This window comes from Python bivittatus, unplaced genomic scaffold, assembly GCF_059951505.1.
Source record: "Python bivittatus isolate LINGU-HERP-01145 unplaced genomic scaffold, Pbiv_v1 ctg000330_np1212, whole genome shotgun sequence".
Taxonomy (NCBI): domain Eukaryota; kingdom Metazoa; phylum Chordata; class Lepidosauria; order Squamata; family Pythonidae; genus Python; species Python bivittatus.
In genome coordinates, this window is record NW_028277058.1 from 5634344 (window position 1) to 5662287 (window position 27944).

Below are 27944 nucleotides of genomic sequence, written 5' to 3' on the forward strand. Positions count from 1 at the left end.
GAAGGTGGCCTGCCTCCTGGCTAAAAGTGTCAACCTTACATCCTCTCTCATTGCAGCCCTCACTGAAGAAGTCACTGAGATCAGGAGGGCGGTCATTCAAAATCGGATAGCTATAGACTATCTCCTATTAAGGGCAGGACAAGGCTGTGAATCTTTTCAAGGTCTTTGTTGCTTTAACCTAACCAACAATGAGAATTATATTGAAGCAAAACTAGCCAAGTTGAAGACCTTAGCCTCTCGCATATCCGAGGATCCAGAGGGATGGAATTGGTCGTGGCTCACTAGTTGGTTACCTAACTTTGCTTGGTTAAAACAACTTTCTGTACTAGCCATTGGCTTCATTGCCTTACTGGTCCTAGTATGTTGCTTAATGCAATGCCTCCCTGCTTGTGGGAATTACCTGTCCCAGTGTGTGAAGCCCCGGGTCCAGGACGAGGGAGCAATCCTGTTAGCCAGGTTTGAGGCCCAACAGAGGCGTGAAAAGAAAAAGGGGGGATTGTGAGAAGGCAGGGAGAAGTGAGGGCCTCAAACGAACCATGTTTGCTAGGGGAGAGCGCTGTGCACCATGGGGCAGCCTTGGGGGGCCGGCAGGAGGGAGGATGGGCAGAAGGCACACTCGCACCAGAGTGGAGAGGGGCGGCAGGAGGGAGGAAAGACTGCAGGCAAGAGGCACGTTCGCTCCAGAGTGAAGAGAAACGGCAGGGGGCGGCTGTCGGGTCAAGTGGGGATTGGAATGTGTATTGCGCTGATTGGATTCGGAAAGTGGAATGTCTGCGGTTTTGCGGTTAATTAGCGGCGCTCCGGGGCGGTAAAAAAGGTGAGATTGTGAGCCAAGCCCTCGTAGGAGGGGGAGGACAGATAGGGGGTATAAAAACCTGTCAGACCTTGCTTCGGGGTTCCTCCATTGCTGCGGGAGGGACCCACCTTTGCAAACGTGCCCAATAAAAACTTCTGTCTACTGGATAACCGAACCCGTGTCTGTCGTTTTCTGACACATCTCTACTACACTGTGAGTCCCTTGTTATTAAAAAATACACTGATTTTACACTGCAAGAAATCACTGGAAAGGTATGAATTAAACTGCCCTTTGGATGGGATTCCAATATTCGTACATTCATTTCATGAGAGCAGATCATTCCAGTTAGTGCCTGGAAATGACATTGTCCCTGTTGCCATGTTTCTTGTTACCTGCCAAGCTCCTTGCCTTACCTAAAATGAGCTTTTAAAAACCTTTTAATTAAAAAACAAAAATCAACAGGAAACTAAACATGCTACCAAGCTAAACATCAACATTAAGTTTTCCAACCATCTGGGTGAGTGCCACATAAAACCCAGAAACCTTGGAAACTACAGTGATGGGTGACTGCAGCTCAGTGCTTTGTCTGACTTCTAGCGCAGGTGGATGGGCCACCATGGCAATCATTGGCTGAGGGTCCTCTCAAAACCCAAATGGACTGGTAGCTTCCCAAAGCAGGGAACCCGTTCTAAACTGTAGAACATTATACTTGGAAGGAGAAAACAATACATGCATCTAAAATTATAGCACTCTTAGATGTAGTTTTGGACGAAAGTTGGGGGAGGAGTGGGGAAATTCCAGTCTCCACGTCACCCTGAGACAGCTTGTCTTACAAGAACCTAAGCAGCTGCATTACATCTCTCACATCCCATTTCTGTCTGGCCTCTCTGTTTAGGTCACCTCCCCTTCCTCCCAAAGGACATAAATACAGAAATCCCCTCTCAGGAATCGAGTGATAAGTGGAAGTCATCTGCCACAATGTATGTGTTAGTCTTGAAGGTCCACAAAGACTCTCTCTCCTTTGTTGGTGTTAACATTCCCTAAATGGCTTAGAGGGCTTAGCTGAATGGGATCCGTGTCTAGGATTGCATCTTATCACTGTCATTCCAGCACTTCCTGTTGGACACCTATAATCCTACCCCGTTCGTTAAAGAGAACGAAGAGATCTGGCCTGCAAAAATCCAGACAAGTGCTAGAGAGCAGCAGAGAGATACACAAAGTTATAGCCTTCTGCTGCCATCCAGTGGTTGCCCAGAGTTTTGCACTAGTTTCACAGAATCTAAGAGAGGCCAAGGAACAGAGGTATCACAACTCTGTAATGCGTTACCCCAGTGTTTGTCAGCCATAGCCACTTTAAGATGTGTGGACTTCAACTCCCAGAACTCCCCAGCCAGCCTGCTGGCTGGGGAGTTCTGGGAGTTGAAGTCTACACATCTTAAAGTGGCTAAGGTTAGAAACACTCCTTTACTCAACAGTCCTCTACAGAAATTGACACAGCCGAGAAAAGCTCCTAAAACCAGGAATGGGCGGCTCTACACACCGAATTCAACGAATAACTAAACTTGCAGCTCGCAGGAGGCATCCCTGCCCCTGCAGAAACCCTCCCACGGAGAAGCTCCAACGCGTAAACGGACCAGCCTCCGCACCGACGGCCACAGCACATGCGCCTCGCTCTGCACCTCGGGAGTTGTAGTCGGCCGTCCTCTTCTCCGCCCTTTGCCGTGCCGGGGAGAGGAGCAGGAAGCAAGGCTGAACTACAGCTACCAGAATGCAGCGCGGCGCACTTCACCCCCCCCTCCACCTCCCCATATGAATGACTAATACAACGTGTTGTCAGACTGATCTGCCGCGAGTTCCTGGAGGACTCGTTTTCCCTTTGGGGATTTTTTCTTCTCTAAGTTTGGTCCCGGAACCTCTTTGAGTTTCAGCTGGTGGTTCCTACGCACAAGGCTTCTCCCTTGTCGGGGAGCGGCATAGCTTGGAAAGTAAGTAATGGGCGAGGTAGTTAGTATTTCCTGCTTAATTTTTGCTTGGAGTAGCCCGGAGTTGGCCGAGTCGCTCCTGGTATGTCCACTGCATGTCGTCGGTAAGGCTTTTGGCTGTGCAGTAGGGACCAAATCGGTTTAATTTTCAGGCACCCCCCCCCTCTCCCGTCCTTTCTCCAAAATGGCCAGATGCCAGATAGGGAGAAGAAAGAGTGGGAGCTGTGAAATTAACCTTTTTATTCTTTTTATCCGGGTGGGAGTTTCTGAGCAAACGGGCTTTGCTTTATTTTGCGTTATTTTTGATGATGGGATGTCTACTTTGTTCTACTTCTAAACTTTTTTTTTTTTTCCTTTCCAGCATCTCCCAACTTATCTAGGTAAAAGTCTCCGAAGGGGTTTTCCCACGAGGCAGCGTAATTGGAAAGTTGTGCAAAGGAATATGGCAGTGGCATATGGCGCTGGGAAGTCTAAATTGTAGAAAACTTTTCTGGGCCTCTTCCCCCCCCCCCCCCCAGGGAAGATAGAAAATGACAATATTACAGGATAAGCCTGACAATGTAAAGGGATCTTATCTGCCTATTCTTCTCTCTCCCTAAATATTTGTTATTTTGCAGAAACTGCGAAAGCAGTTTAGATTGCTTGCTGGAGATAGAGCGCAGCACACTTTTTCACTTTTCGTTGGTGGAACAATGTGTGTAATTCCCTTTGCCCTGTAGTAGTAGCATTTTTAGTGAAGAAAGTCACGATTCGGCCATATGTGTAAATTGTCAGTGACACAGCTTGTGGAAGGAGTTGAGCTGGAACTAAATTCAGATTGTAACACAACAATATGCATTTAATTTCATGTTACTACTGATGTCATGTTCTAAAAAAATATAAGGTCTCATCCCCTTACCACAATAATTTTTCCATTGTAATAACAGAGGCTTGTTTTGGAGTTATTGGGGTTATTAATGCAGCGGCATGAGAATATTAGGTAAATACTGTATCATGTTTTAACACTCTGGCATTTTATGTGTATGTATGTGTATATAATTTCAAATTGTCTATACATCCATGCTCTATTTCATAAATGTTATACTAAAAGTAATGTACAGTACCTTAAATACTTTTACAATTCAACACGGATAGAAGGTAGTCTCATGTGATCTAATTCCAGGGTTTGACTTTCCTATCCTTTGTTATGCCCAAAATTTATATATTGCAACCTTTGCTTTGTTTGTGGCTATATTAATGCAGTGCAGTGGTTCATGATACAGTGTCCAGTATATTGTCCAGTGTAAATTACTGAACATTAACAGGTCACCATGTAATTGACAATATGTAGAAAGGTTTGAAATGGTGAAACACATTTAACTGCTCAGTTAATCAGAAAATGTTGCTATGGGAAGGATATTTTATGGAAGTACTGGCTAAATATGTTCTAGATTGGTGAAAGTGGCTTTAATGAATTTATTTGTCCTGTCAGTATAAGTTGCTTCCTAAACAGTGTAAAAATTGTGCTTATCCCAAAACTCAATTATTCTTTTCATATCCTCATTGATAAGTATAATTTACTTTGTAGTGTTTCTGCATCAAGATGTTTTCAGATTCTGTGCCAGTTCCAGTAAACTGACCTAGCTATGGTCTGACTTACAAAACACTCTGAAAACACACTTATCCCCTCATTGTTTTAATTCCTGCAGGGATGCAGGTCAACTAAGTCTTGAATGAAAATGGGTCAACTGTAACCATTGGAAATTCACCTGGAAGTGGGTAGTCTGCAGGTTGGCCTGTTTAATCAAATAATATATGACATTTGGAAAAGGTTTCAGATTTATAGAAGAGGTACCAAACTTTTTGGATTAATAATTGGGAAAAAAGGTGTTTATTTTATCAGTCTGTTACCACCTCCTGGAAATCCATGTGTGTTATATATGGTATATTACAACCTGCTTTCTCCAATCTTGTGTTCTCCAGATGTGTGAGAACTACAACTCCTATCATTTCTGGCCAGTATGTACCTTGGCATTAATGGGACATGTAGTCCAACATGCCTGGGTAGTATCAGGTTGGGAGAAGACGGCTTTAACACATCAAAGAGATACACATGTGTGTTTCCTGCATTTAAGGATCCAGAGTTGACCCTTGTGACTAAATCAGCATTATCAAGATGAAGTATTTAGTTCCCTCTTGCACATTGTGAAGTACAACAAGGTCATCTGGTCAGCTTACTCTATCTGTACTTTATGAAGTAACATTTAGTTCTTTCCTTAAATACAATCTTAAGTTGAAGAATTGTAGTCTAACTGGTTTCACAGTGACTGGAAAGATGATTGCATCAAATCCTGGGAAGATGAGCTAGTTTGATAGGGTGCTAATTCTAGCATCCAATTATTTCTTGACTCCTGGAAGTGAACATTGGGCTCTTGACTACTCACTGTGTTGAATCCAGAATGAATGGTGCAGTGGTCAAGTCTTTTTTATGGCTTGGGATGACTTAATGCCTCAGAAAACTGATTTAAAAGCTGAATATTCCTGTCAATGAAGTGGGAAGTGCACTGAGATCTATCCATTGGCTCTACAGTAAAATAAGGGAAAATGGAAGAGGTTAGTATTTTTCAGCCTTTAATAACAAAAGGGTATATTACTACTGCTTTCCTTGACCAAAAAATACCGGCAGATGATCTGCTTCTGTTTTCTCTTATTTGATTTAGCTCAATCAATTCCGAGGTCACATGGGGAATTTTTTATACAAAAGCTGAAAATAGTAGATTGCAAAGTTTATTTTAAAAAATGATCTATTTGGGAGAGTATTTTACTTCTTTTGTTTTGAAAACCCTTGTAGTACAGTCATCTATTTCAGTGGTGGTAAGAGAGAGTGGGTAGAACCTCAAGTACCAAATTGATTTGGGAATATGAGATCTTTACAGAAATGTGTTAAGCTAGTTATTGTCACTGTTACTTATCATTTGTTTACTCATTCATTTATTAGGCATATATTTCATATTTCCTCTCGGAGCTCAAGGCAGTCTACAAAACACTGTCATCTCCATTTTACCCCACAATAACAAGTGAAAGAGTGTAACTGTCCCAAAATGAGTTTCAGTAACTGAGGGTGGACTTGAATTATGTTCCTAGACCAGTGCCTTTACCCCTACACTAGACTGCTTCTTGAAGCAATTATATTTTTAACATTTAAAAAATGATCCTTTTCTAGGTAAATCAGTGTGGTGACTTAGAAAAAATTAAATGTCATATCACCATGGTTCAAAAATTTTCAAACTCAACTGAATATGTTAAAACACATATTTAATTAATTTAATTAAGCTGTAATGGCCTAGGCCAGACTCTGACAAAGTAATAATAAAAGGAATCATTTGTTTAGATTGTCTTAAAATACAAAACAGAATCTGAATAAAGATCAGTTTAAGTAGGTTCAGATATTTCTCTGGAGACAAGGGAAAATTGGGATTTCATTATATGAATTTTCTCTGGTTTCATATATTCAGAAGAAATAGAAGGTGATTCAGAACTTGGTTAGACCCTAAAATTATAAATAAGTAAGATGAATGAGAACTATTCTGGAAATGTCAGTATCAAGTGAGAAACTTTCGTCTGCTGACAAAGAAATACTGGGAGATAATTAACAATTGGAAAGAATCCAGTTTCAAAAAGAGCAAACATATGGTAACTGTAGTGTGGATATTTTATACAAAGAGAATTGGCGCTAAAGCCAAACTTGTAGATTGGTGTTTCTCAACCTTGGCAACTTTAAGATGAGTGGACTTCAATTCCCAGAATCCCCCAGCCAGCCATGCTGGCTGGGGAATTCTGGGAGTTGAAGTCCACTCATCTTAAAGTTGATAAGGTTGAGAAACGCTGTTGTAGATAAACAATTAGATCATGTGAGATTATGGTGTTAAAATAGAAATAGCATATTGTATTAGAATGGCATATGTATAAATGATAGGATGAATTTATGGAAAACGTATCAAGTTTAACTGAATTTTGCAGTAGTTTCCTGCTTTTCAGTAATATGATTTAACGATTCATAAAGATTATCCTGTTATTGTATTTCTTTTTCTACTGAAGAGACATGAGTTTGTTAAGTTTGATTTTACGACAAAGTTTCTTAGGGACTATGTACGTTTAGGGAGTTAGAATATATTGTTTATAAATAAACAGAACAGCAGATTTCAAAGATGTCCAGGCTTAGGAAACCACCTGTGGATGGCCACATATTGACTGATTCTCTATAGTTGCAAAGGAGCACAGTTGAAGGTCACGGTGGAAGTGTGAATTATTTAGCTAAAATTATACTTCAACCTGTCAGACTTCCAAGCCACAGGACCTAACCTGATCCATCAAGTACTGACTAAATACTACTTTGGAGTTCCATAAAGGCCAGAAAGAAGAAAACAGTGGGTGTACCCAAACAGGAACAAAGTGAAATTCAGAGCGCTCAAATTTGTAGTGAAAATTGAGGCTTTTTTCCCTAGCAGGTGCGAAGTCACGCTTAGGTCCCACTGATGCAAATCATTGTTTGCAATTTCAGGATTATTGGGTTTCTTTATACAGATTTATCCAGTACATTCTGGGATATTAGAAATTAACTTAATCCTTAGAGCAGAGCAGATCTAAAAATAATATTATTCATAATGTTATGCCTTTCAGCACAGGGACATTCAGTAACATTTCTGATTTTAAGTATGAGTATGAATGTTAAGTCAGTATTTAAATGAGAAAATTACCATTTGTATCTGTAAAAAAAAAAAAAGCTGTGTCCATTTCTTCTATAATGTTAATTTCTACTGCATGGCGCATCATCTTACAAATGGGTTTGGACACTTGATGTGCTGTCAGTGATGCTGTTTAGACACATTGTATGCAATTAGTACTAGAGGTAAATTTGATAGTTTTTTTTTTTTTTTTAATCTTGGAAAAGGTTTCTTCCTGGTGCAACTTTCATACAGAATCTTTAAACGTATAATTATTCTTGAAGGAGACATTTCCCCTAGTGTTCTAAAATCCATTATATTGCAGCTGTTTGGGATTCAATCAGATTCAAACTTTTTGGCCCATGTGCCAAAAAGGCTAGAAGGAGTGTGTATAACTAGTGTTTGCTACACTACCTCTCCTCAACTCCTGGTGTATTGTTGTGTTAAATCACCTAAACAAAGGAACTGGAAGTAGCATTGCATTGCATACCGTGGGAGTTGGAATCGTGGATTTGCTGTCATAGTGATGCCCATTCTCTTTCTTCTGTACAGGAATGTCACTTTCCCCCCCATGTCATTTGCAGGATGGCTCCAAGCTATCTGGTCTCCTATGATATATTATTTGGTTTTAGAGGACTTGCTGAAATGAATACATAGTTAATTTCTCTGAGCACTTTGCGTGTTTTAAATAGAAATAGCCATGTTGGCTGGCAGCAGAAACAGCAAATATTTTTGCAGCATCTGAAGGCTAACACATTTAAGGTGACATAGGTTTTTGTAGACTACAGCCACTTCAGCAGATGCATTTTTGGTTTTGGTTTTGCACATTTTTGCAAGAAAATGCGCTTCTGTTTGGGGTAAGACTCTGTTGTTCCTATCCTGTGTTTTGAGAGTGTGATTTTGAGAAGAAGGCAGGTGTCAGCCCCACTAGCTAGGCCAGACCATGAAATCAACTTCACAGGAAGGCTAAAATGATAATGATAATACAGTAAGAGATTGGCCATAATAGCAGAATCTTCCAGATCTGATTGTGCTTACCTCCTCCCCTTCTTATACTTCAGTGAATTAGGGAGGTGTCTCTCCGAGCCCCTTCCAAACATTATCAGGCTGTTCTGGACTTTAAAAATGCTTCAATCCCTTTTGGTTAGGCAACAGCTTCTGCATATGTCCATCAAGATAATCTATCATACTCTCTGCAGTGGTGAGGGGAATAGTTGAAAACTGGTTTCTGTATACAGTATTTGATTAAGCTTAATATGTCTTCTAATTGTTGCTAGGTAAATGTTCAACTGCAGACTGCCTTTTTTTTTCCTTTCACATTTTGGATAAACTAATAAACATTATTATTTTGAGAGCCAGATTGGTGTAGTGGTTAAGGCATCAGGCTAGAAACCTGGAGACCGTGACTTCTAGTCTCATCTTAGGCACAAAGCCAGCTGGATGACTTTGAGCCAGTCACTCTCTCTCAGCCCAAGGAAGGAGGCAAGGACAAACCACTTCCAAAATCTTGCAGTCGCCAAGAATCAACACTAACTAGAAGGCACCAAAAAAACCCCAAAAAACAAATAGAAATAGAAATCAAGCCAGAGTCACAGGCCGTTTGTCATGGTTCTTAAATCCCTTTTGCAGCAGGATTTATATACTCTTGGTTTAAGCAGACATTTAAGAGTGAAGCTTCTTGGAACACACACACACAGCTCTGATCAGTGGCTTGAACTGATATTTTTTAATTACATATTTTAAACTTTGTCAGTACGGTGTCCTGAGAACTTCTCTTTTCTCTTCCCTTCTCTTTCATAGATCTTACTGGAGTGGTGAAACGTAAGGTACATTCCAGCGATGGAGGGGGAGCAACAGCAAGAGGTAAATCTGCAGATTACATTATGGTGTATAGCTGGGAGAAGTACTTCTGCTGGTATATTTAGCAGAGTGTTGTACACAGAAAATGGAAATACCCTAGCAGCATTCCCTAACCCAGCGTTTCTCAACCTTGGCAACTTTATGATAGGTGGACTTCAAGCTGTGCTGGCTGGGGAATTCTGGGAGTTGAAGTCCACCTAACCTGATAAGCTCCAAATGTGTTGAACTAAAGCTTTCATAAGACCCAGCAGGCAGGGTCAAAGTCACTAAGTTGAGGAAGGCTAAGTTAGAAAGATTGACTGTTCTAAAGATAAAGTTATCCATCTACCAGGCCTTGCAAATCAGGTATCAGAGGCTACACTCTTGTATATAGCTGCCCTGCCAGGAACTATAAATTACCAAATCACACATCGTGACAGTGAAATCCCCAAAGGCTCTTCCTTCCACCTTGAGAGCTGTAGCATTATATACTACCGCTCTGCGTTTGTTATTAAACCTTGAGGCATTCATCTGAATAAAAAGATGGTATAAATCTTAGCACTTTTTTAAATAGAACACACTGAATACGGTTACTTTATTTATCACCGACTTGCCTTAAGGAAATAGGATTGTACCCTTGCTTGTCATTTCACATGGAGAAGGCAGGGTGCACTTGATTTCCATCCCGCGAAACTTTAGGGGGCAAACAGCACAATACTGTATTTACATGGAAGGTTGAGAACCATCCATTTAAGGCCATTCACCTCTCAAAGGAAGAAAAAACTCACCTGCCTGCATTGCCATATTCTCGGTGAATTTACAGCTAAAATGTTAATTAAAATGTTATTGTTTCTTTTGGGTCAGCACAGTACACATTTGGAATTGTCTGTGTTCTTCCATTACAGCCTGTTTCCGAACTGTAAAATAATTGTGGTTGTAAGTTAACTTGTTTGGTAGCCTACAACCAATACTAATTGTGAATGAATTTGAGTGGTGTGAACAGAAGTGTAAAAATAATAATTAAAAAACTTTCTCCTTCTGCATTCTTTATTTTTATTCCATATAGATGGCTGCAGAACCAGCACGCTTGCCTAACGCAGAAGGCGATGGGCCAGAAGATGCTTCAGACATTGCACCAAATATTTGTATGTTTTATCCTATTGGAAAGCCAGTTTGCTTCATGAATAGGTCGCCCTTCAAAGCCATTAGCAGTTTTTGTTAGGGCTTCTTGAAGAAAGTTAAGTCTTGCTTACAACTGCTGTAGCATAAAGTGGCTGAGTTTGATGTGTTAGGAAGACTATCAGTTTGGATTAATATGCACATGTATCAGAATAGGAGGCGCATTAGAGAAGGTAGAATAAACCACATCATTTTGTTCTATGTAGAACTGTGATAGATGTGTTCTGAAAGTCTCTGTGTGCAGAACATACTGTCGATAAATTTTTATAACCTCCTTCACCTAAAAACAAACAACCTTATTGCAGGCTTGGCTGGGACCTTTGTTATATATTATTTACTTAAAATAATTTAAAGGTAGAGGCATTTAGAATAATTTTATGTTAGCAGAAAGCTGGTCGGAAGATAGGATTTGATGAGCAATAGCTCCCGTTAGTTTTGCTCTGTCTTTTGAGCTGTTGCCTTCAGTAATCTGGGTTTCGGACCTATTTTGATGGAATAGAATATTTTTATCTAAAAAAACCCAGATAAAATAATGACAGTTTCATCAGTTTAAGATTTCTCAAACTGGCTATAGATAGCTGCTATAAAGGATAATTCCAGAATTGTGGTACTGATGAAGCATTGCTGATTCTGGGCATTTAAGAGCTATGTAGCTCATAGGATGATGAGTCAGCCATCATTTGCAAAGTTTTTGCATTGTAGAGGAAAACGGATGTAAATAAGACTTTATAGTTATAATGTCCTCCTGAACAGAGACCGTGTATTACAGATAATTCTGGTATTCTGCATCTTGATTTAAAGGCTAGGACAGTAAAACAAGATAATTCCTATGGACAGGTAGCTTAGCTTGTTTGATGGTGCTTAAAATTGTAAGTGTTTTATGAAAAATTGCCTGTGCAAACAACAACTCTCCCCAATTTAGTGACTTGGAATAGAGAATGACAAATGTGATGAAGATACATCACCTTGTCTTTGATACTTTTTATTGTTGACACGCAACAAAATTGGGTTACATAGAACCATTTTACATCTGTGAACTGCCTGTGCCTTCAAATGATCAACTGGAATCCCCTTAACGCAAAATCCCAGCTTTTTTGGATGGCACTGAAGCTACAGGAGAGGATGATATGGCTTCTGCAAACTGATCCAAAATGGGGCGCAAAAAGAGTGAACGGATGGAAAGGTTTTAGGTATACGTTCTGGAGCCTTCCTTTTTTATGTCCCCAAAGTTGATGACCCCAAATGGAGCTTAGTCTAGTAAACGTTCTAGTCCAGTCACATCCATTGTATAGATGGAAGAATTGTGAAAGGTAGCCGTTGAATATTTGGAATGAATGTTACTGTTTTCATACACAAAGCTGATGCAGATGCATTAAAAATACTTCTGGAGATGAAGATGAAGAAGAGACAGAAGAAACCTAACCTTCCAAGCACCGTGACAGAATTTGTGACCGAAGATGGCTCCAAAGTTTATGTCGTTGGCACTGCCCACTTCAGCGATAGCAGCAAAAAAGATGTAGTAAAGGTAATTATTGATATTTGGAGAGGGGTTTTAATGGATGATCTTCTGTGAAATCTTGAATATTTGTGTAAAATGCAAAGGAAGGTATTTCTTCATGGCTGAAGAGAATGTAGCTTTGTTTCATGTTTCTATCAAACCACTTTACATAGAGTATATAATCTATGCTTATATCTTTGTGGCTTTAATAAAACTTTGAAGATTAAAAGGAAGAATAGAGTGTGGAAACCTTCTGAGGACAAAAGTTCTGATACAGAAAAAATAGAATTCCTTCCTTTATATAAAGAGAAGGGTTGTTTCCTCCCTCTTTTGAAGACTTCTATAAGAACTCCAGAAAAGCTAGGGAGAAAGTTTAAAAAGGGGGGGTTGTTTAAATTATTTAAATCATTTTAATAATTTAATTATGCTCAGATATTTTAAAATTGTAAGATGCCAATATTTATATTTTTATTGCATTTTTAAAGATGTCTCTGCTGAGGTTATTCGGCACTCTAGGTATAGAACGTTGCAGGTTGGTTCTTTTTAATTTTGTCTGTAGGTTTGAGACTGAATCCATGTCTTGCAGACAATACAAGAGGTGCAGCCTGATGTGGTCGTGGTCGAGCTGTGCCAATATAGAGTTTCTATGTTAAAAATGGATGAAAGGACTTTGCTAAAGGAAGCCAAAGAGATCAATCTGGAGAAGCTTCAGCAAGCTATAAAGCAGGTATGTGTTCCTCTGTGATCAAACCCACTTATTTTGGGTGTATGAGATAATTCATTACAAACAGATACAAATCATTTCTCTAGCTTTTATCATCTGCTGCATCTGAGGCTGGTGTCGACCGCACAGTGTGATACCGACTATAGAACTCCTTTTTTAGCTTTTTTGATAGGTGTCAAAAACGTAAGTAGGTTACGTTTTTGATAGGTGTTAAAAAAGTAAGTATACGTAGCATCAGAGCACAGCTATGAATACAAGCATAAACATCCAGTTTCTTCTGGAAAGGATTGGTTGAGGTCCCATCGCTTCCAGGACCTTTTTCACACCCCCAGTCAGAACTACTTCCTTTATCTAGGTGTTTCTAACCTTAAGTCTGGGGTCAACAGAAGAGCAGTTGTCTAGCAATCACTTCACTTCTTTTTCTGTTTTCATTGCTTTTCAGAGGGGGTATGGAGGTGAATTACAGTGTTGTGCGAACAGCTAATATGGTTTGGTCCCAGTTCATCTGCTCAGACATGCTTTGAACCTTGTGCCCGTTTTTATTGTTTAAAGTTGAAATGTAGGTTGGAAATGAAACAAGGAGCAGAGAGAAGAAAGACCTGTTTCTAGTGGTAGAGAAGGAAATAGTCTCCAGAGCATGCAGGGATATGAACAAGGCTCCTTTTCCCAGAATTGCATAGCAGTCATTTGATCCTGGGAGAAAAAATGCTGCTGTTTTAATGAGTTGCATGCAGAAGCTATGTTTGTACCCTCAAACTGCCTGAAACACCTCTTCCCTTTGACCCAAAAAGTTTACATAGCCCTAAAATATATAGCCTAAATAGTTTGGGGGACAGAGACCCAAATGCAGCTCAAGTAAATTTTAAAAATGCTAATTTCAATTGTGCCAACACATCCTTTTGGCAAGACAATCTAATAAATTGACACTTTGAATTGTGACTGTGTGGTGCAACTTCCAACAACAGACAGATACAGAACTAAGATATTTCTCACAACTTTGGTATAATAAATTTTATATAATATTCTTGACAGCCAAGATTTCCATATTCTAAACATTTCTTCTTGTTCCTGATTAAGTATGGACAGAGAGTGGGTGATAAGTAACTTGTGACTCAACCCTAAAGAAATAGTTTGTTTCCTGTTGCATATTATAAAACATTGCAACATTTAGAAGTTCTACAATGAATGCCTACAAAATGATGTGCCTAAAACAGGATGATTTTCTAGTCTACATTTGAAAACAGGAAATGTAATCCTTTTTTCTTTTCCTTTTTTTTCTTTTTTCTTTTTGGTGGGGTTCCTCTGTTAATAAAGAGCTCTGTTTGGTTAAAAAAACTGATTAAATATATAATAATGAAATGACTTTAGGGGAAGCTGTTTGAAGGGTTAGGATGGTCTGCTGATGCTGTTCTTTGAATATTTTAGTAATTTTCAAACTGGCAACACAGAACTTTGTTCAGTTTTTGCATATGTATGCTAACATGCATCAATGGCATTTAAAAATTCTGTCTTTAAGTACGAGTATGGTCTGATGACAAAGGAAATCAGCTGAAACCATAACATCACTAGCAAAGGAGCAACATGCTACATAGCTGTTGGAATGCTTTTTAAGTAGAAAATCAGAATTTTTAAAAAACAGATAAACCTCTTTTTGTCTTAAGTAGCAAGAAAATGAGCTGTGTGTTGTGTTTGATCTTTTAATTGCTGATTACTTTAGGAATTCTTCTTGCTGTTCTCTGACAGGGAGGTTGAAACAATAAACATTATTATGCCAGAGTGAGGCAGATAATTTTAGAACAATTTTCTTCCCTTTTGGTCCTCAAGGAAACAAATTAACAGATGACTAAAAGGCTTTTGGTAACTAATGGATTACATGTATATGTAAATGTATTATTATCATCAGCCTGAATCAAGCCACTGAAGGATGAAGGGCTCTTCACTGAATGTTATGATTCATAATCTGCCATTTTGGTCCCATGCTGGTTGGTACATAGATGGTTTTTGACTTCCTGGTCAATGGCTGAAAGAGAGTGACTGACTCAAGTCACCTAGCCAGCTGCTATGCCTAAGGGAGGACTAGACTCTGCCCCTGTGCTTCTAGTTCACCATCTTAACCACCACACTGGCTTTGTATGTTTGTGTGTATACACACACACTTTATATGTGTGTATGAAACTGTATTTCGCAGTAAGCCAGTTCCAAATGGTAGAATAGTTTTTTTCCCCCCTTTCCCGGCATAATGGATGTTTCACATGACTGTTAATGGAACTATATTTGTCTTTTCTACTATTCAATTCAAGATTAACTCATTCTTTTTTATTGGTGTCTCTTCCTCCCTCATGTTAGAATGGGCTCATGTCTGGATTGATGCAAATGCTGTTGCTGAAAGTCTCTGCACATATCACGGAACAACTAGGAATGGCTCCTGGAGGAGAATTCAGGGAAGCTTTCAAAGAGGTGCGTTTAAATAAAAATAACAATACTTTTCTCCCTGGGACAATATTGTGAATTGTGAAAGATGGGTAGCTAAAAAAAAAAAAAATGGAGATGCCAGTTTATTTCATCAGATTCTCCTGGGCCAGTTTCTAGTTTTTAAAAATGGAAAGAAATTCTGAAAAACAACAAGTGTTTTTTTAAAAAGTATCCCTCAACGTTTATGCTTCTCTTCTATAGCTTTCAATCCCAGCAGCTAGTGTCAGTGCTTCATAAGGATGATGGTTTGGTACATAGCCGAGGAATTTTACAGAGATTTCAAAATATTCTGGCATATATTATCATGTAACTGTGGCACTAAATCAGTGTTTCTCAATCTCAGCAACGTTAAGATGTATGGGCTTCAACTCCCAGGATTCTGGGAGTTGAAGTCCATATATCTTAACATTGCTGAGATTGAGAAACACTGTGCTAGATGATTACATTTAGATGGTTAGATTGCATCACAGTTGGGCCCAAACCTATCACCTTGTTTGCTCTGAAGACATGCTACTGTTCATGTTAACGTTACTTCTGTGTACTTGCTTTTAAGCCTTCCTGGAACATGAAAGCTTAGGGGAAATTGATGTAAAATGTTGGTGAAAATGGCACCCTTGAACCTATTCCAGTAATAACTGTCTAATGGATGATGACTAAAATGAGAGGCAAATGTAGGCAGCATTCAGTTTGTTTAGCCTGGACAGTGGTGTTCCCTTATAAAATTTTCAGGAATACTATTGGCATCTTGAATCCAAAGAACGTTCCAGATTCCCTGGGCTACCTGTGTCCTGATTTTGCCTCATCTTGGCAACTGAATATTGTAGTGAGATGAAGTGATCAATCCTCCCGGTGTTATTGATCCCAAATATTTAAGTTCCCAGTCTAGTAGCTTCTTCAGATCATGTAGTACAAAAACAAAATATATGTTATTTTTCTTTAGTTGCCTTCTGCTGTCTGAAATCTAAAACTTTTTGGCAATTTTGAAAGTCAGAAATTATTTTAATTGCAAAAAGGAGTTATTAATTGCAAAAAATCTCAGCTCACTTCAAGACACATTCAGTGTTTTCACTTTGCCCTGGGGCTTAAGCCCCCCCAAAATTATGTTAATTTTATATCGTATAAAATCTGGCTGTTATTTGGCTGTCAGGAAGCCACATTTACAAAAAGCTTTCTCTTGAACCTGGGTTGTGGTTGGCTTGGGTGTCCTGTAGAACCAAAAATACAAACTTTTTTTTAATTATTATTATCGAACCGTGACAGGATTTTCCAGTGAGCAGCTCGTCTTTACTATAATAGAAGATAAAAACGAACAAAGATATTCACGTCAGTATTATCATACCTCCTTGCTGTATGGAAACTTATGCAGTGGCTAATCTGACTACTCTGTTGTAGGCGAGTAAAGTGCCTTTCTGCAAGTTTCATCTTGGGGATAGACCAATCCCGGTCACGTTCAAGAGAGCCATTGCTGCACTTTCTCTCTGGCAAAAAGTAAAGCTTGCTTGGGGCCTCTGTTTCCTGTCTGACCCAATCAGGTAGGCATAAGTGTGGCGATTAGTGAACAGATTGCATAGTGCTCAAGAGATGCTTGTGCAAGCATTTCTGAACTTAGTGAAAGGTTGGCTGAAGATAGCACGTCTTTAGTGCCAGTTCGGTAGCAAAACAAGGGCAAGTGTTGAGGTAGGCAGGGAAAGGTTTGCAAAACAGCTCCTTTGTAGGAATATAAATCTATTGTTTAGAATACAATATTTTATAACAGCTGCCAGAAAAAAAAAATAATGGTCCAGAGGCAGGAACAGGCACTGCATGAAAAAGGGCATATACAAAATCTTTATTCCAGCAGGAAGAGCAAAGTTCACCCGGTAAGCAGAACTTTAGAATATAAATAAAGGATTGCTATGCTGGATGACAGTGTTGTTAAGAAATCAGCATGTGAGAGAACGTTACATTCAGAGAATTTTTTTTTTTTAGAAAGGCTGTCTGAGGATTAATGTTCTACCACAAGATTAAGGAAAATTGAAATAGTAGAATGCTGCTAGCGAGCCAAATAGAAGCTATGTCTGAATTATCTTTTAACAAATTGTGGAAACCGCTGCAGAGGTTAACAAGTTGCCCTTCTTGTTTTTACTTCTGGAAAAAGAGAGTCTGTATTTAAAAAGAATTTTAACTAAAAATTAACTTAAAGCAGTACAATGTAATTAAGCATTTAAAAATATTTTGCACTAAAAGGCACAAATGGCCACTTTGTGTGATCTAATTATGTAAAGTATATTTGATAAAGCCAGCAATTTCAGCCAAAATTTCAGATTAATAAAATTTAGTTTATGGATGAAAATACCTCTATATTTTTATGTGTGCATCTATTTAGTTGAATAGGACCTTGGGCTTGTATCAATCTGAATTATATCAATCCGTCTCAAGCATCAGAATGGCTGGAGTTTTGGACTGAGGCTGATGCCTTTTAACCAATAACGCTCTTACAATTGTTTTAATTATCTGTACAGTGGTGTCTCTCAACCTTGGCCACTTTAAGATGGGTGGACTTCAACTCCCAGAAGTCCTTGCTGGCTGGGAAATTCTGGGAGTTGAGGTCCACCCATCTTAAAGTGGCCAAGGTTGAGAAACACTGCTGTACAGTATCAGCTATGTTAAAAGGGAAGCGGTGTTAAATGATGGGGAAAAAAAATCTCTAAGCACTTGCAGGGTCACCATTCATGCTCACTGAGCAATGTTCAGTGTTCTAACCTGGACAGAGTTGAGGTGGGATTTGACACAATGCAGTATCTAAACTGCTTTGAGAGCAAAGGGGAAGTCTGGTGTTTGAGCAGCCTCCGCAGGAAACTCAAAAACGATGGCAGGGACACGCTGGGCCCTGATCTGAATTGCAGCCATACGTATTTGCATGCTGACATCTGATGCAGTATTTGCAGTATTTGTGTCCCAGTGCATCTTTTTTCAGCTGCTGCCCTGTGGATGCCTCTGGCTGTTATCAACCCAAAACTTCATCTCATTTCTTGCTGTGCTTGTGTAACTCTGAATCTGACAGTCGAGAAATTCTTCCGTCACAAGGAGCTTAAATAGCAAACCAGCCCCAGTGGAACCCTATCTTGGCTGTGTGCTGATATTGGAATAATTGTGAAATAAAGTCTAATTGCTAAGGAATTGTGGCTGGTGTGCCCCTTCTTGGCGTCCCAGCAGCGTCAAGTCTTCAGTTGTATCACGTGCGACACAAAACTAACAGCCGAGCAAGGCTAAATTTCTCTCCAAAGGAACGATATCTTATAATTAGAATGTGTTTTGTATCCTTTTACTTATCTACACCTCCCACTCGCTCTGTGAGCATAGTAAGATAACAGCCGCTTTATTATTTTTCGGTTGCCCGTTCTTGGCAATAGAGATGCCTCCCAAGTTTGTTTACAACTGTGGTTGCAGCCAGCAATTCTGGCCCAACTTGCTTCAGATTTGAGCCAGATTTCAACTGTATGCAAAGAATGCGCACAACATTTTTCATACAGTTTTTCAAAGGATTTTCTTTTTGTTTTTCTTGCAGGAAGATATTACATAAATTTAGGTTATATTACTACCACCATAGTTAAAGCATATTTTTCCACAGTTGTGATGTCCAGATTGTATTGCACACTATTGAAAGGGGAGGATTCTTGCAAGTTCAAGCATTCAGATGTGAATGGCAAAGCGTTCAATGTTTTCTTCGTAATCTCATCATTGCATTGCAGTTATTACTGCTCAATCTAATAGTGTTTCTCAACCTTGGCAACTTTAAGATAGGTGGACTCCAACTCCCAGAATTCCCCAGCCAGTGTGGCTGGCTGGGGAATTCTGAGAGTTGAAGTCCATCCATCTTAAAGTTGTCAAGGTTGAGAAACACTGATCTAATTGAACAGTTTCTTAAATAATTTGACATTTCTAAACCCTTTTTTTTAAAGTAATGCTCTTAAGAGGTAGCACCAGAAAAATAAACGACATAAATCCACAATTCCAGCATAAAGAGGACATTTAAAAGCAGACTATGTAGAAAACTACAGAAATGATAATTTATAGCAATTAGAATGGTATTTCTGTAGCATTGGTGGAAAGGGGGGGAAGCTTGGGTTATGCTTGATTTTGCTTGAGTTGAGTGTTATAGAAACCATTTGTTGCCTGTTTTACACCCTGTAGCAGATGATGAATGCTTTAATAAAGTGTACATCTGGAATATTTTCGGATTCAGGTTGATATTATACTAATTACAGTTAAAACACCAGACCTTTCCCTCAATATTTTATAAAACATTACTTTATAATTAATATTTTATAAGTCGGAAGTCTCAATCTGAACTTGTTTTTCAGGGAAATAAATAGCTCAGTTGCATCAGCGAGAAAACAGTTATTGGTGCAAAATGGTACCATTTTGGTACCATTTTAGGTAAAATTTAATATATATAAAGCATTGTAGACACCTCCTGGTCAAGCTCTTTAATATTTATACCTGAAATAATTTTAATGATTAATAAACAAAATATTATACTTTTGATCTGAAATAATATTAATCAGTAGTTTTTCATTCAATATAAGTTCCATCTTAAGCCATAGAATTTTTTTTTTCCTCAGAAATCTCTCTAAGTAACATCCAAAGCAGCTTACTCATTTCTTTTTGACATCAGTTATCCAGAATTTTTTACAAAACTACTTTGTAGTAAAAGGAAAACACTGTCATGTGTTCTACTCCAGGTAGTTAATTATTGCTTATTAAATGAATGTCTTCTGTTGTTTAAAGAAAGTGAATTAGCAATGCACTGGGCTGGATAATCTTTAAGAAGATAATGGCTACATCATCCCTACATGTTCTAATGTCTGTGATTAACTCTTAGATGCACACTTATCACCAGTTTCTAAATTAATTATCATTTCATTGTAACTGTTTTAGTCTCCAGTTTCCACTGTCTTTTTTTCCTGAGAACATAATGTAGACATTGAGACATTTTTGTTTCAGTAAAGATGACGTGGAGAAATGTAAACAAAAGGATTTACTAGAGCAAATGATGGCAGAGATGATTGGAGAGTTTCCAGATCTTCACCGAACAATAGTTTCCGAAAGAGATATTTACTTGACCTACATGCTGAAGCAAGCTGCAAAACGAATAGAACTACCTCGTGCTTCTGAAGGTATTCTGAAGTGTTTGAGCCCAAAATATATATTACAGTGAAAGTGGCTTTTCAACTCCGTTGTTTCTCAGAAATCTAAACCAATCTATAGAGATAACAGTTGAGTCCGCTTAAGCAAAGAGGTTAAATTTATGGAGTGCTTTAAAAATAACTTTCTTAGCTAGCAATTTTGCCTTTGTCTAGATTATCAAAGATGATCAAATCAAAATGTAACTTAAGTTTACACTCTTGATCTTAGTCAAAAAGGCCAAGAAGCAGTAAGTTTAAGTTTAAAATCAGCATTAATATGGTTACGCATGTATTTAATAACTTTGTCACATTAAGAATCATAATTAGTCAGATTTGGAGGAACACTGAGGGCATACCCATGTCTACATGTGACCAAGAACCCCAGGCTGCATCTCTCTCTTTTTGTGGATGTGACAATGAATGTTTTTGGGGATCATGCTAAACCATAATTTTCAAACCATATATTGTGGAATAAACCACATGTGCTAAGTCATGAGCCACAGTTTAGAATGGTTGGATTCACACATTGCACTTAGCAATTCACATTCTAGCTTAGCCCAGTGAATCAACCCAGTTACTATGGTTTACATACCATGTTTTAGCTTAGTGTTTTGTATATTTAGCTTATTTAAGAAGCCTTGAACAAACTATGACTTAGGACAATAGATTAACCCAGTGATCCAAATGTTTGCCACCCAGTTACTGTCATACTTTTTCAAGCAAGATCATAATAGGATAAATTAATTGGGTTTTTTTCCCCTTGTGATCAAGAAAGTTGGCAGCCATATTCCTCCATCTCCTCTTCCTCCTCCTTTTTTCCTCTTTTTACTTTGGAATGTTTATCCTGTGACATCTATCATAGACAGGGGAAAAGAGTGGAAGCTGAATGCTAGAGCTTGTGTTTTGGAGGCAGGTGACCTAAGCTTGAAACCTGGCATCAGGGAGAATTGCTTTCAGTTTCAGTAGATTAGGATTGGAGATCCTCTGGCTCTCCAGATGCTCAACTACAACTCCCAAGATCCTTCACTATTGGCCATGCTGACTTGGGCTAAATGATGCATTGGTTTGAATCCCCCCTGTTATTAATACAATAATGTAAATCATTTAACACTGATATTGCCATTGGTTGTTTTTTTTTGCTCTCCATCCTAGCTGAACCTAGAAGATGTGTCCCTTCTGTTGTAGTTGGGGTGGTCGGTATGGGTCATGTACCCGGGATTGAAAAGAACTGGAACACTGATTTGAATATCCAGGAAATAATGAGGTAATTCTCTCTCGGGTAGGTTTAGTCATTTTTCTTATAAGTTATAATGTCTGCAGTTACCTTGAGGCAAGAACAAACAAACAAAAAGCATAGGTGCAAATTATAATATTACAGATCACCCTAGTTGTGCTAAAATGGTTTTAGCTAGGTAGGAAATATATCTCAAAAATCAGTATTTGGCGGACTGCCTATTATACAATTTCTTACATGAAACAAATGGCTGCAAACAGCAATAGGAGTGAGACATCAACATCTAATCAGAAAAGCTTCTCATTGACAAAAAATATATGTTACCTATAAACACAGATATGTAAATACAAGTAGTCCTCGTTTAGCGACTGCCTCATTTAGTGACCGTTTGCAGTTATTACGGTGATGGAAAAGTAACTTTGTGATCAACCCTTACGTTTATGACCTTTGTAGGTTTGTAAAGCAAAGGAAAGCTGAAGTAAGATCATAAGCACAGTTGCGGTTTCACTTAGCAACCACTTCACCAGTCCCAGTTGTGGTTGCTAAATGAGGACTACCTGTAATGGATTAATCCCTGGTTAATTGGAGTGGAACCCATGGAAATTTAACTCAAGCCCTGCTGATTTTCATGGGTCTACATATAATATGACCAGATTAGGAGTCAATCCAGTGATTCAGTGAAGCAGTTTAACTGATGATGAATTAAGTTGAGGTCCCAGAATTCCTGATAAGGGATTCTCTGAATTTGTCAGAAGGATCCATCCTTTAGACCTGCAGCTCTATGTCAGTCTTGGCACTGTTATAGAATAATTCCTCCCCATTGCAATCAATGGGAGTGAAATTGGGGAAAAAACAAAGAGAACCAAATAATTGTTGCCCTTTCTTCTACTCTGAACTTCAGACAGCTCTGGTTTCCATTTTTTCTCTATCCACACTTGTAGGATTGCTGTGGTAGAGAAAGACAAAGTGGGGGGAAAATTCCTTAATAAAACTGGAAGAAATTATTGTTACTGCTCCTTTAAACTTGGAGAATCACTGTAAAAGTGAAAGTGGCATCAGAAATCAAATCATTGTAAATAAGCTACAGATATTGGACCATTTTTCTTATTTTTCCCTTATCACTGGGCATGTTGACTGGGGTTGATGTAAGTTGGAGTTCAGCAAATGTCTGTGTGGTTTCTTATCACTTATCTCTGGAGGGATAATGAATACTATTGTTGATAGCCTAATCTGTACAGGATGGTTTTCGTATGTAGTAACTAAGGCTGCAAATTATCTTAAGCTCAAGGGCACTTCTTAGTATACAGACATGGAAGAGTTTGAAGTTCATTTTATTTGCTGCTATCCAACATACGTTAATAGTGGGCAAAATAATCCTTTCTGCTATAATCTTATTAGCTGTTACCTGGGTAACTTTGAAATAATTGCACAGCTATTGATTGAATTAAAAAGGCAATATATAGAGGATTCAGTACATTGCCTGAGGTATGAAATTAATGGCAGCTATGATAATATTTGGTGTAAATGGTAATTGGTCACTTTTCTGATAACTTAATTTGGATGGTAAGTTTGTTTTCTCCCTTTCTCCTTGTTTCAGTGTGCCTCCTCCATCCACCTCCAGTAAAATCCTAAAGTTTGTTATAAAGGCTACAGTATTTGGACTGGTGGGCTACGGCTGCTATCGGATGGGACACAGGACAGTTCGGTTTATTCTTTCTGTGCCCATTGCACAGAACTATCTTCAGAAACTGATAGACGTAAAATCTCAGCATTGAGTTGGGAGACTCTGCATCTGGTTGGGACAAAATGGAATGCACGTAAAACTGGAAAACAAGGAGAGAGAGTTTTTGTCCCAAAGTCTGTTCCGATGCTGAGTTACCGCATAATCAGTGGATTGGCATTAAGTGCTACACCAGCTGTGATCTAAATAATTAAATGTTTTCCTATCAATCTAATAAAATGTGTGGCATAAACATATATGTCAATATAAGGTACCTAGAGTATGTACACATACATTATATTATTATGTGTATGTAGCATATTTATACAGTAATGACGAAATAATACAATATGCCCAATATTCTTCAACATGATCCACTGGTAACTCCCAGTAAGCACCCTTAAAACGAATGAAGCCTTGCAGCAACACAGTTCTTCTCATCGCTGAGGCTTGCACGGGAGAAATGCTGGGTTTGCTGTGACCCTTGATTTGTCTGTCAAAGGAACCGGAAAACAATACGTGAACTGTGTTCCAATTAGAAAGCACAGTGGCCCATACGGTGTGTGTGTTTTCATTATAAGTAATACTGAGTTATATTTCCTGGAGCCAAGCAACTCAACCTTTAGAAGGATCTCTTCTTACCAGAAACCTTTTATATGTAGTGGCTTTTTTAAAAGACAAAAAAACCTGAACAAACTTTTGGAATATCACAGATATGCTGGCTATTGTTGATAAAACCATTATCTTTTGAAAGCCTTACTCGCTTTAAAAGTTGCCTTTAGCATTACTAAGCGGGCATGATCCAGCCAAAATTAAGCACTTTAAAGTCCAATCCAGATAGGCAGAAGGCTTATACACTTCCCATACAGGAGTGCAGAACCTTGGCTGGGTCATGCTTTTGCTTTTAGGCCTCCACAAAACAATCTTTTTTTCTTTTTCCTTAAATGAAAAATTTAGCTGCAGTCTATCTGCCTTTTTTTCCCCTTTTTGAGTTTCTGTTAGAAAACCTAAGTTTACAGGACTCTCAGTTCCTTTTGGCATGAATGTCAGTGTTTCAAAATTGCTGAGAAAAATATACATTTATGCTGTAAACGTTTTCATTCCTTTCATTCCTCCTTTTTGGAAAAAAATAAATCTGGAACAGCTGTGTATGTTGAATTTATCCTTCATTTCTTGAATACTATGTGAGCTATTATCACAATTCCATGTGAATGTAATAAAATACCAATTAAAAGAATAAGTGGAATGTTATTTTAACAGAGACTAGTGTTTTTAAACTGTCTGGATTTTGCTAACATTGCATTATGGGTACTTTTCAACTAATTGAACTTTTTAACATCACATTTTTTTTTAAAAAAACTGTCATGTATGTTTATATGCCATTAGGATTACTTAGGAATGTGTATTTCTGTCCTCCTATTTCTGTCCTCCCCACAGATCATAAAAATCATAATAATTAATCAGCCCACTGAAAACATGTTGTTAGGACTACAACTTGTGTTGAATTGGCCGAAAAAGTTTATAACCTTACTTCTTCTTCTCCTCAACTTTTGGGAAGATGGGTGGAAGTGAACAATTAGTGGTTGAAATTACAGGTAGGCCTCGTTTAGCAACCGTTTGCAGTTATGACTGTGATGAAAAAGTAACTTTGTGATGAATCCTCACATTTACAACTTTCACAGGTCTGTAAAGCAAAGGAGAGCTGAAGTAAGATCGTAAGCACAGTTGCGGTTTCACTTAGCAACCGCTTTGCTTAACAACTAAGTTGCCAGTCCCAATTGTGGTCGCTAAATGAGGACTACCTGTAGTAACATCCACACTCTGCATATTTAACATAGCAAACATGGGAGTCAGAACTTTCTGTTGAGGGTTGTTGGAAGCCTGCTTTTGAAAGGTTCTTGTGCCTATCTCCTATTCACTCAGCATAATCTGGAACAGGGAAGTGTGCTTAGGTCCCACTGAAGGACTTGAGCACCGCTGACTATAAGGATCAGGCCTATGCTTAGTGCTTGCCTTAAGGGGGCAATGGCCTTAGTTTTCTTGCTGCTGATCTTGCAATAGAGAAATGCCATCTCATCATTCATAGGTCAGGATAGCCTTTAAGACAGTTTTCTTGAAATTAATAGTAGTGGTACACCAACCAAAGTCCAATGGGCTGTGTTCTCCAGCAGCAGGGGAAACATATCACTAATTGAAGCTTAATTTCTTTTTTTTTTTTTTAATGGCACTGTGCACTGCTGTTATACCTGAAAAACAGCAACCTGATCTTGCCAGTTAATTGCATTAGAAACTGTTTGCTCTGGGATTGTGCCAATCAGTTGTACTGCAGTATCTAGAGCAGTTTTCTGAACTGGTATACTTGAGATGCATGGGACTTCTCTTAACATTCCGAGCCAGCAAGGTTGGAGAAGATGGATCCGTAATATGGGATCTTCTGAGTTCAAAAATCAAGTAGTTATACAGTGGGGGAAGAAACAGCCTTAACTATGTATATTCCCCTCATGATAAACCTGTCAGAACAAGAATAGGGTCTGATTCATGAAATGATGGGGGATTGGTTTTTAAAGGTACAAATTAACACAAGATGCAAAGATTATGTCACTATTCTTCATACTGCTTTTTGAGATGGTTGGATGAAGAAGGAAATTCAGCTTAAAGGTATCATGTATAAGCAGTGTTTAATAAACCTGACTAGAGTAATTGTGTTAATTCTACAGTCTCCTTCAATTTTTAACACTTAAGCTGAATCAAATGTTTACAAGGACATTCTGTGAAAATTATTCTACTATTTGGGGAATTAGGGTTGGAGTGGAGGAGCTATCAGAGTATTATCATTTACATCTTAGTTCACTGAACAGGTTTGTGGCACTTTTAGTTTTCAACCACAGTCCTCTATTTACTGGGGAATAACTCCCATTGAGTTTAGTCGGAATTAGTTCTCAGTAAACATGGATAGGACTCAGTCTGTGTTTTCCTCATCCTGTAGATTAAATATGTTTACTTTGAAGTATTTGTAATTGGGTAATTAATTACATGAGATTTAAAACAAGGTACATGGCATATACAAACCTTAACTTGAATGGATTAATGCTTAACGACAGACATGAGGCACGCTGTGCTATATGTATTTCCACTTGCCAAAAGTAAATAAAAATTACCTGTATCCAGGTATCTCATCTTTACCAATAAATTGTGTGTGTTTTATTTAAAAAAAAAATGTATTGGCTATTGATGTAGATCCGGGAATTCTACTCCATGCAGTGAATAGATACGGTGGGGTAGTCTCTGTCTTGAATTTTTCATTCTAATGTAGCTGTTTCAGTATGGGTTGAATATATCCTATGCATCCAGGGTAAGGGAAATGGATAGAAATGTTGCTTCTATAAGTTGTAAAATAATGTAAAAGAAATGTGTAAAAAAATAAGGGGATGGGGAAATAACTGATGTATAAAAACAATAGATTTTTCCAGTTTTCCACTGTGGTGTGAACTAATACATAGTGCAAGTAGAGAGTGATAAGACACTACAAGTCAGGGTCCTTCAGCTTTTGTGTTGCAACATTTAATACTCCCTTTAGACACAGTTGCTGTTATATAATAAATTCTGGAAGCAACAGATTCTCCATCTCTGCATTGAATCAAGATTTTTTCCCCCCTAAAATCACCTTTCAGAGTTGGCTTAAATGATTTTGGCATCCCACAAAACATTAAAATGGCTATTCTGAGATGGAGAGAGCAGTTGCCCACAAATCCCATGCCTCTGCAACTGTGTAATTACTGGAGAGAGGTTTGTTCATAGTTCACAACAGCTTCTTCCTTTGCTGGTATTTACTAGAGGTATCTCTAAGGTGGTGCGTAATTCAGATTTGAATACTTGCAGCTCAGTATGTAAATGAACTCAAGCCTTTTTAATGGAGCAACTTTCTGGAAGATCATATCCTTTAGGCGTATTTCAGAATTGAGTCACAGTCATCTTGCTGTAAAACACAATAAAATAAAAAGGCCATCCACAGCAGTGATAATGGTATGGTGATATCACACATGTGAACAGGCTTTATATAACCTCAGTGATGGCTAGAAGATGCTATCAATCACTTGTATGGATATTCTAAATAAGCAATAAATATACCTTTGATTACAATTAGTGAGAGGCTGTTTCTGGTTAGATTTCAGAGGTATAATGGGTTAAACTGTTGTAGCAAAAACAAGGAAGCTTGGAATACTTTAAGACTAAGGTATCAACAAATTGTCTTTTGCAGATCCTCTTAGCAGCCAATGTGAATTCTAATCTGCTATGGTAACAGCAGTGTCTCTGCTAAAATTCAGGGAAAGTAGGGAAAGAAGAAAAGTGCTTTTGCTATCGAAGGAAAATAAAGGTTGGCTTCAGGAGGAGAACACTAGGAAATGATTGTGGCAGATTTTTTCTTTTTTTTTTTTAATAATAGCCTTTGTTAAATGTTTAAGCTAAAAGCTAACAGAAATTAATATTTAAGATAAGGGAAAACGGAAGGGAGGGAGGAAGGAAGGAAGGGCCGGCCAGCCGAAAGTGCAGAAAAAAAATAAATGACTTCCAATTTTCTTTTACAGTGGTTATAGAGAGAAAATTAAACTGAACTCCTACTCTATGGTT

At 38.4% G+C, this 27944-nt stretch overlaps 1 protein-coding gene across 4 annotated transcripts; it reads left to right on the forward strand.

Moving 5' to 3' along the window:
* Positions 1 to 2611: 2611 nt before the first annotated feature.
* TRABD (TraB domain containing) lies at positions 2612 to 26512 on the forward strand. Of its 4 annotated transcripts, none has more exons than XM_007444023.4 (10): positions 2612 to 2781; positions 9282 to 9344; positions 10387 to 10465; positions 11858 to 12024; positions 12584 to 12724; positions 15068 to 15178; positions 16586 to 16725; positions 20180 to 20352; positions 21514 to 21625; positions 23193 to 26511. In XM_007444023.4, exons 2-10 carry the CDS (start codon positions 9321 to 9323, stop codon positions 23368 to 23370), a joined length of 1125 nt encoding a protein of 374 aa, XP_007444085.1. In that variant the 5' UTR covers positions 2612 to 2781; positions 9282 to 9320; the 3' UTR covers positions 23371 to 26511. The 4 variants fall into 4 exon arrangements, with proteins under 4 accessions (XP_007444085.1, XP_025032571.1, XP_025032569.1 ...); XM_025176803.2 differs by having other exon boundaries at positions 21514 to 21640; positions 23193 to 23332; XM_025176801.2 differs by lacking the exon at positions 2612 to 2781 and adding an exon at positions 2796 to 2882 and having other exon boundaries at positions 23193 to 26512.
* The last annotated feature ends 1432 nt before the right edge of the window (positions 26513 to 27944 follow it).

Coding starts and splice junctions, on each gene's coding strand:
- TRABD (XM_007444023.4), top strand. CDS start 9,321: ATGGAGGGGGAGCAACAGCAAGAG. Junction 12,725..15,067: donor TTCAGCAAGCTATAAAGCAG/GTATGTGTTCCT, acceptor CCCTCATGTTAG/AATGGGCTCATGTCTGGATT. Junction 16,726..20,179: donor TTCCTGTCTGACCCAATCAG/GTAGGCATAAGT, acceptor TTTTTGTTTCAG/TAAAGATGACGTGGAGAAAT.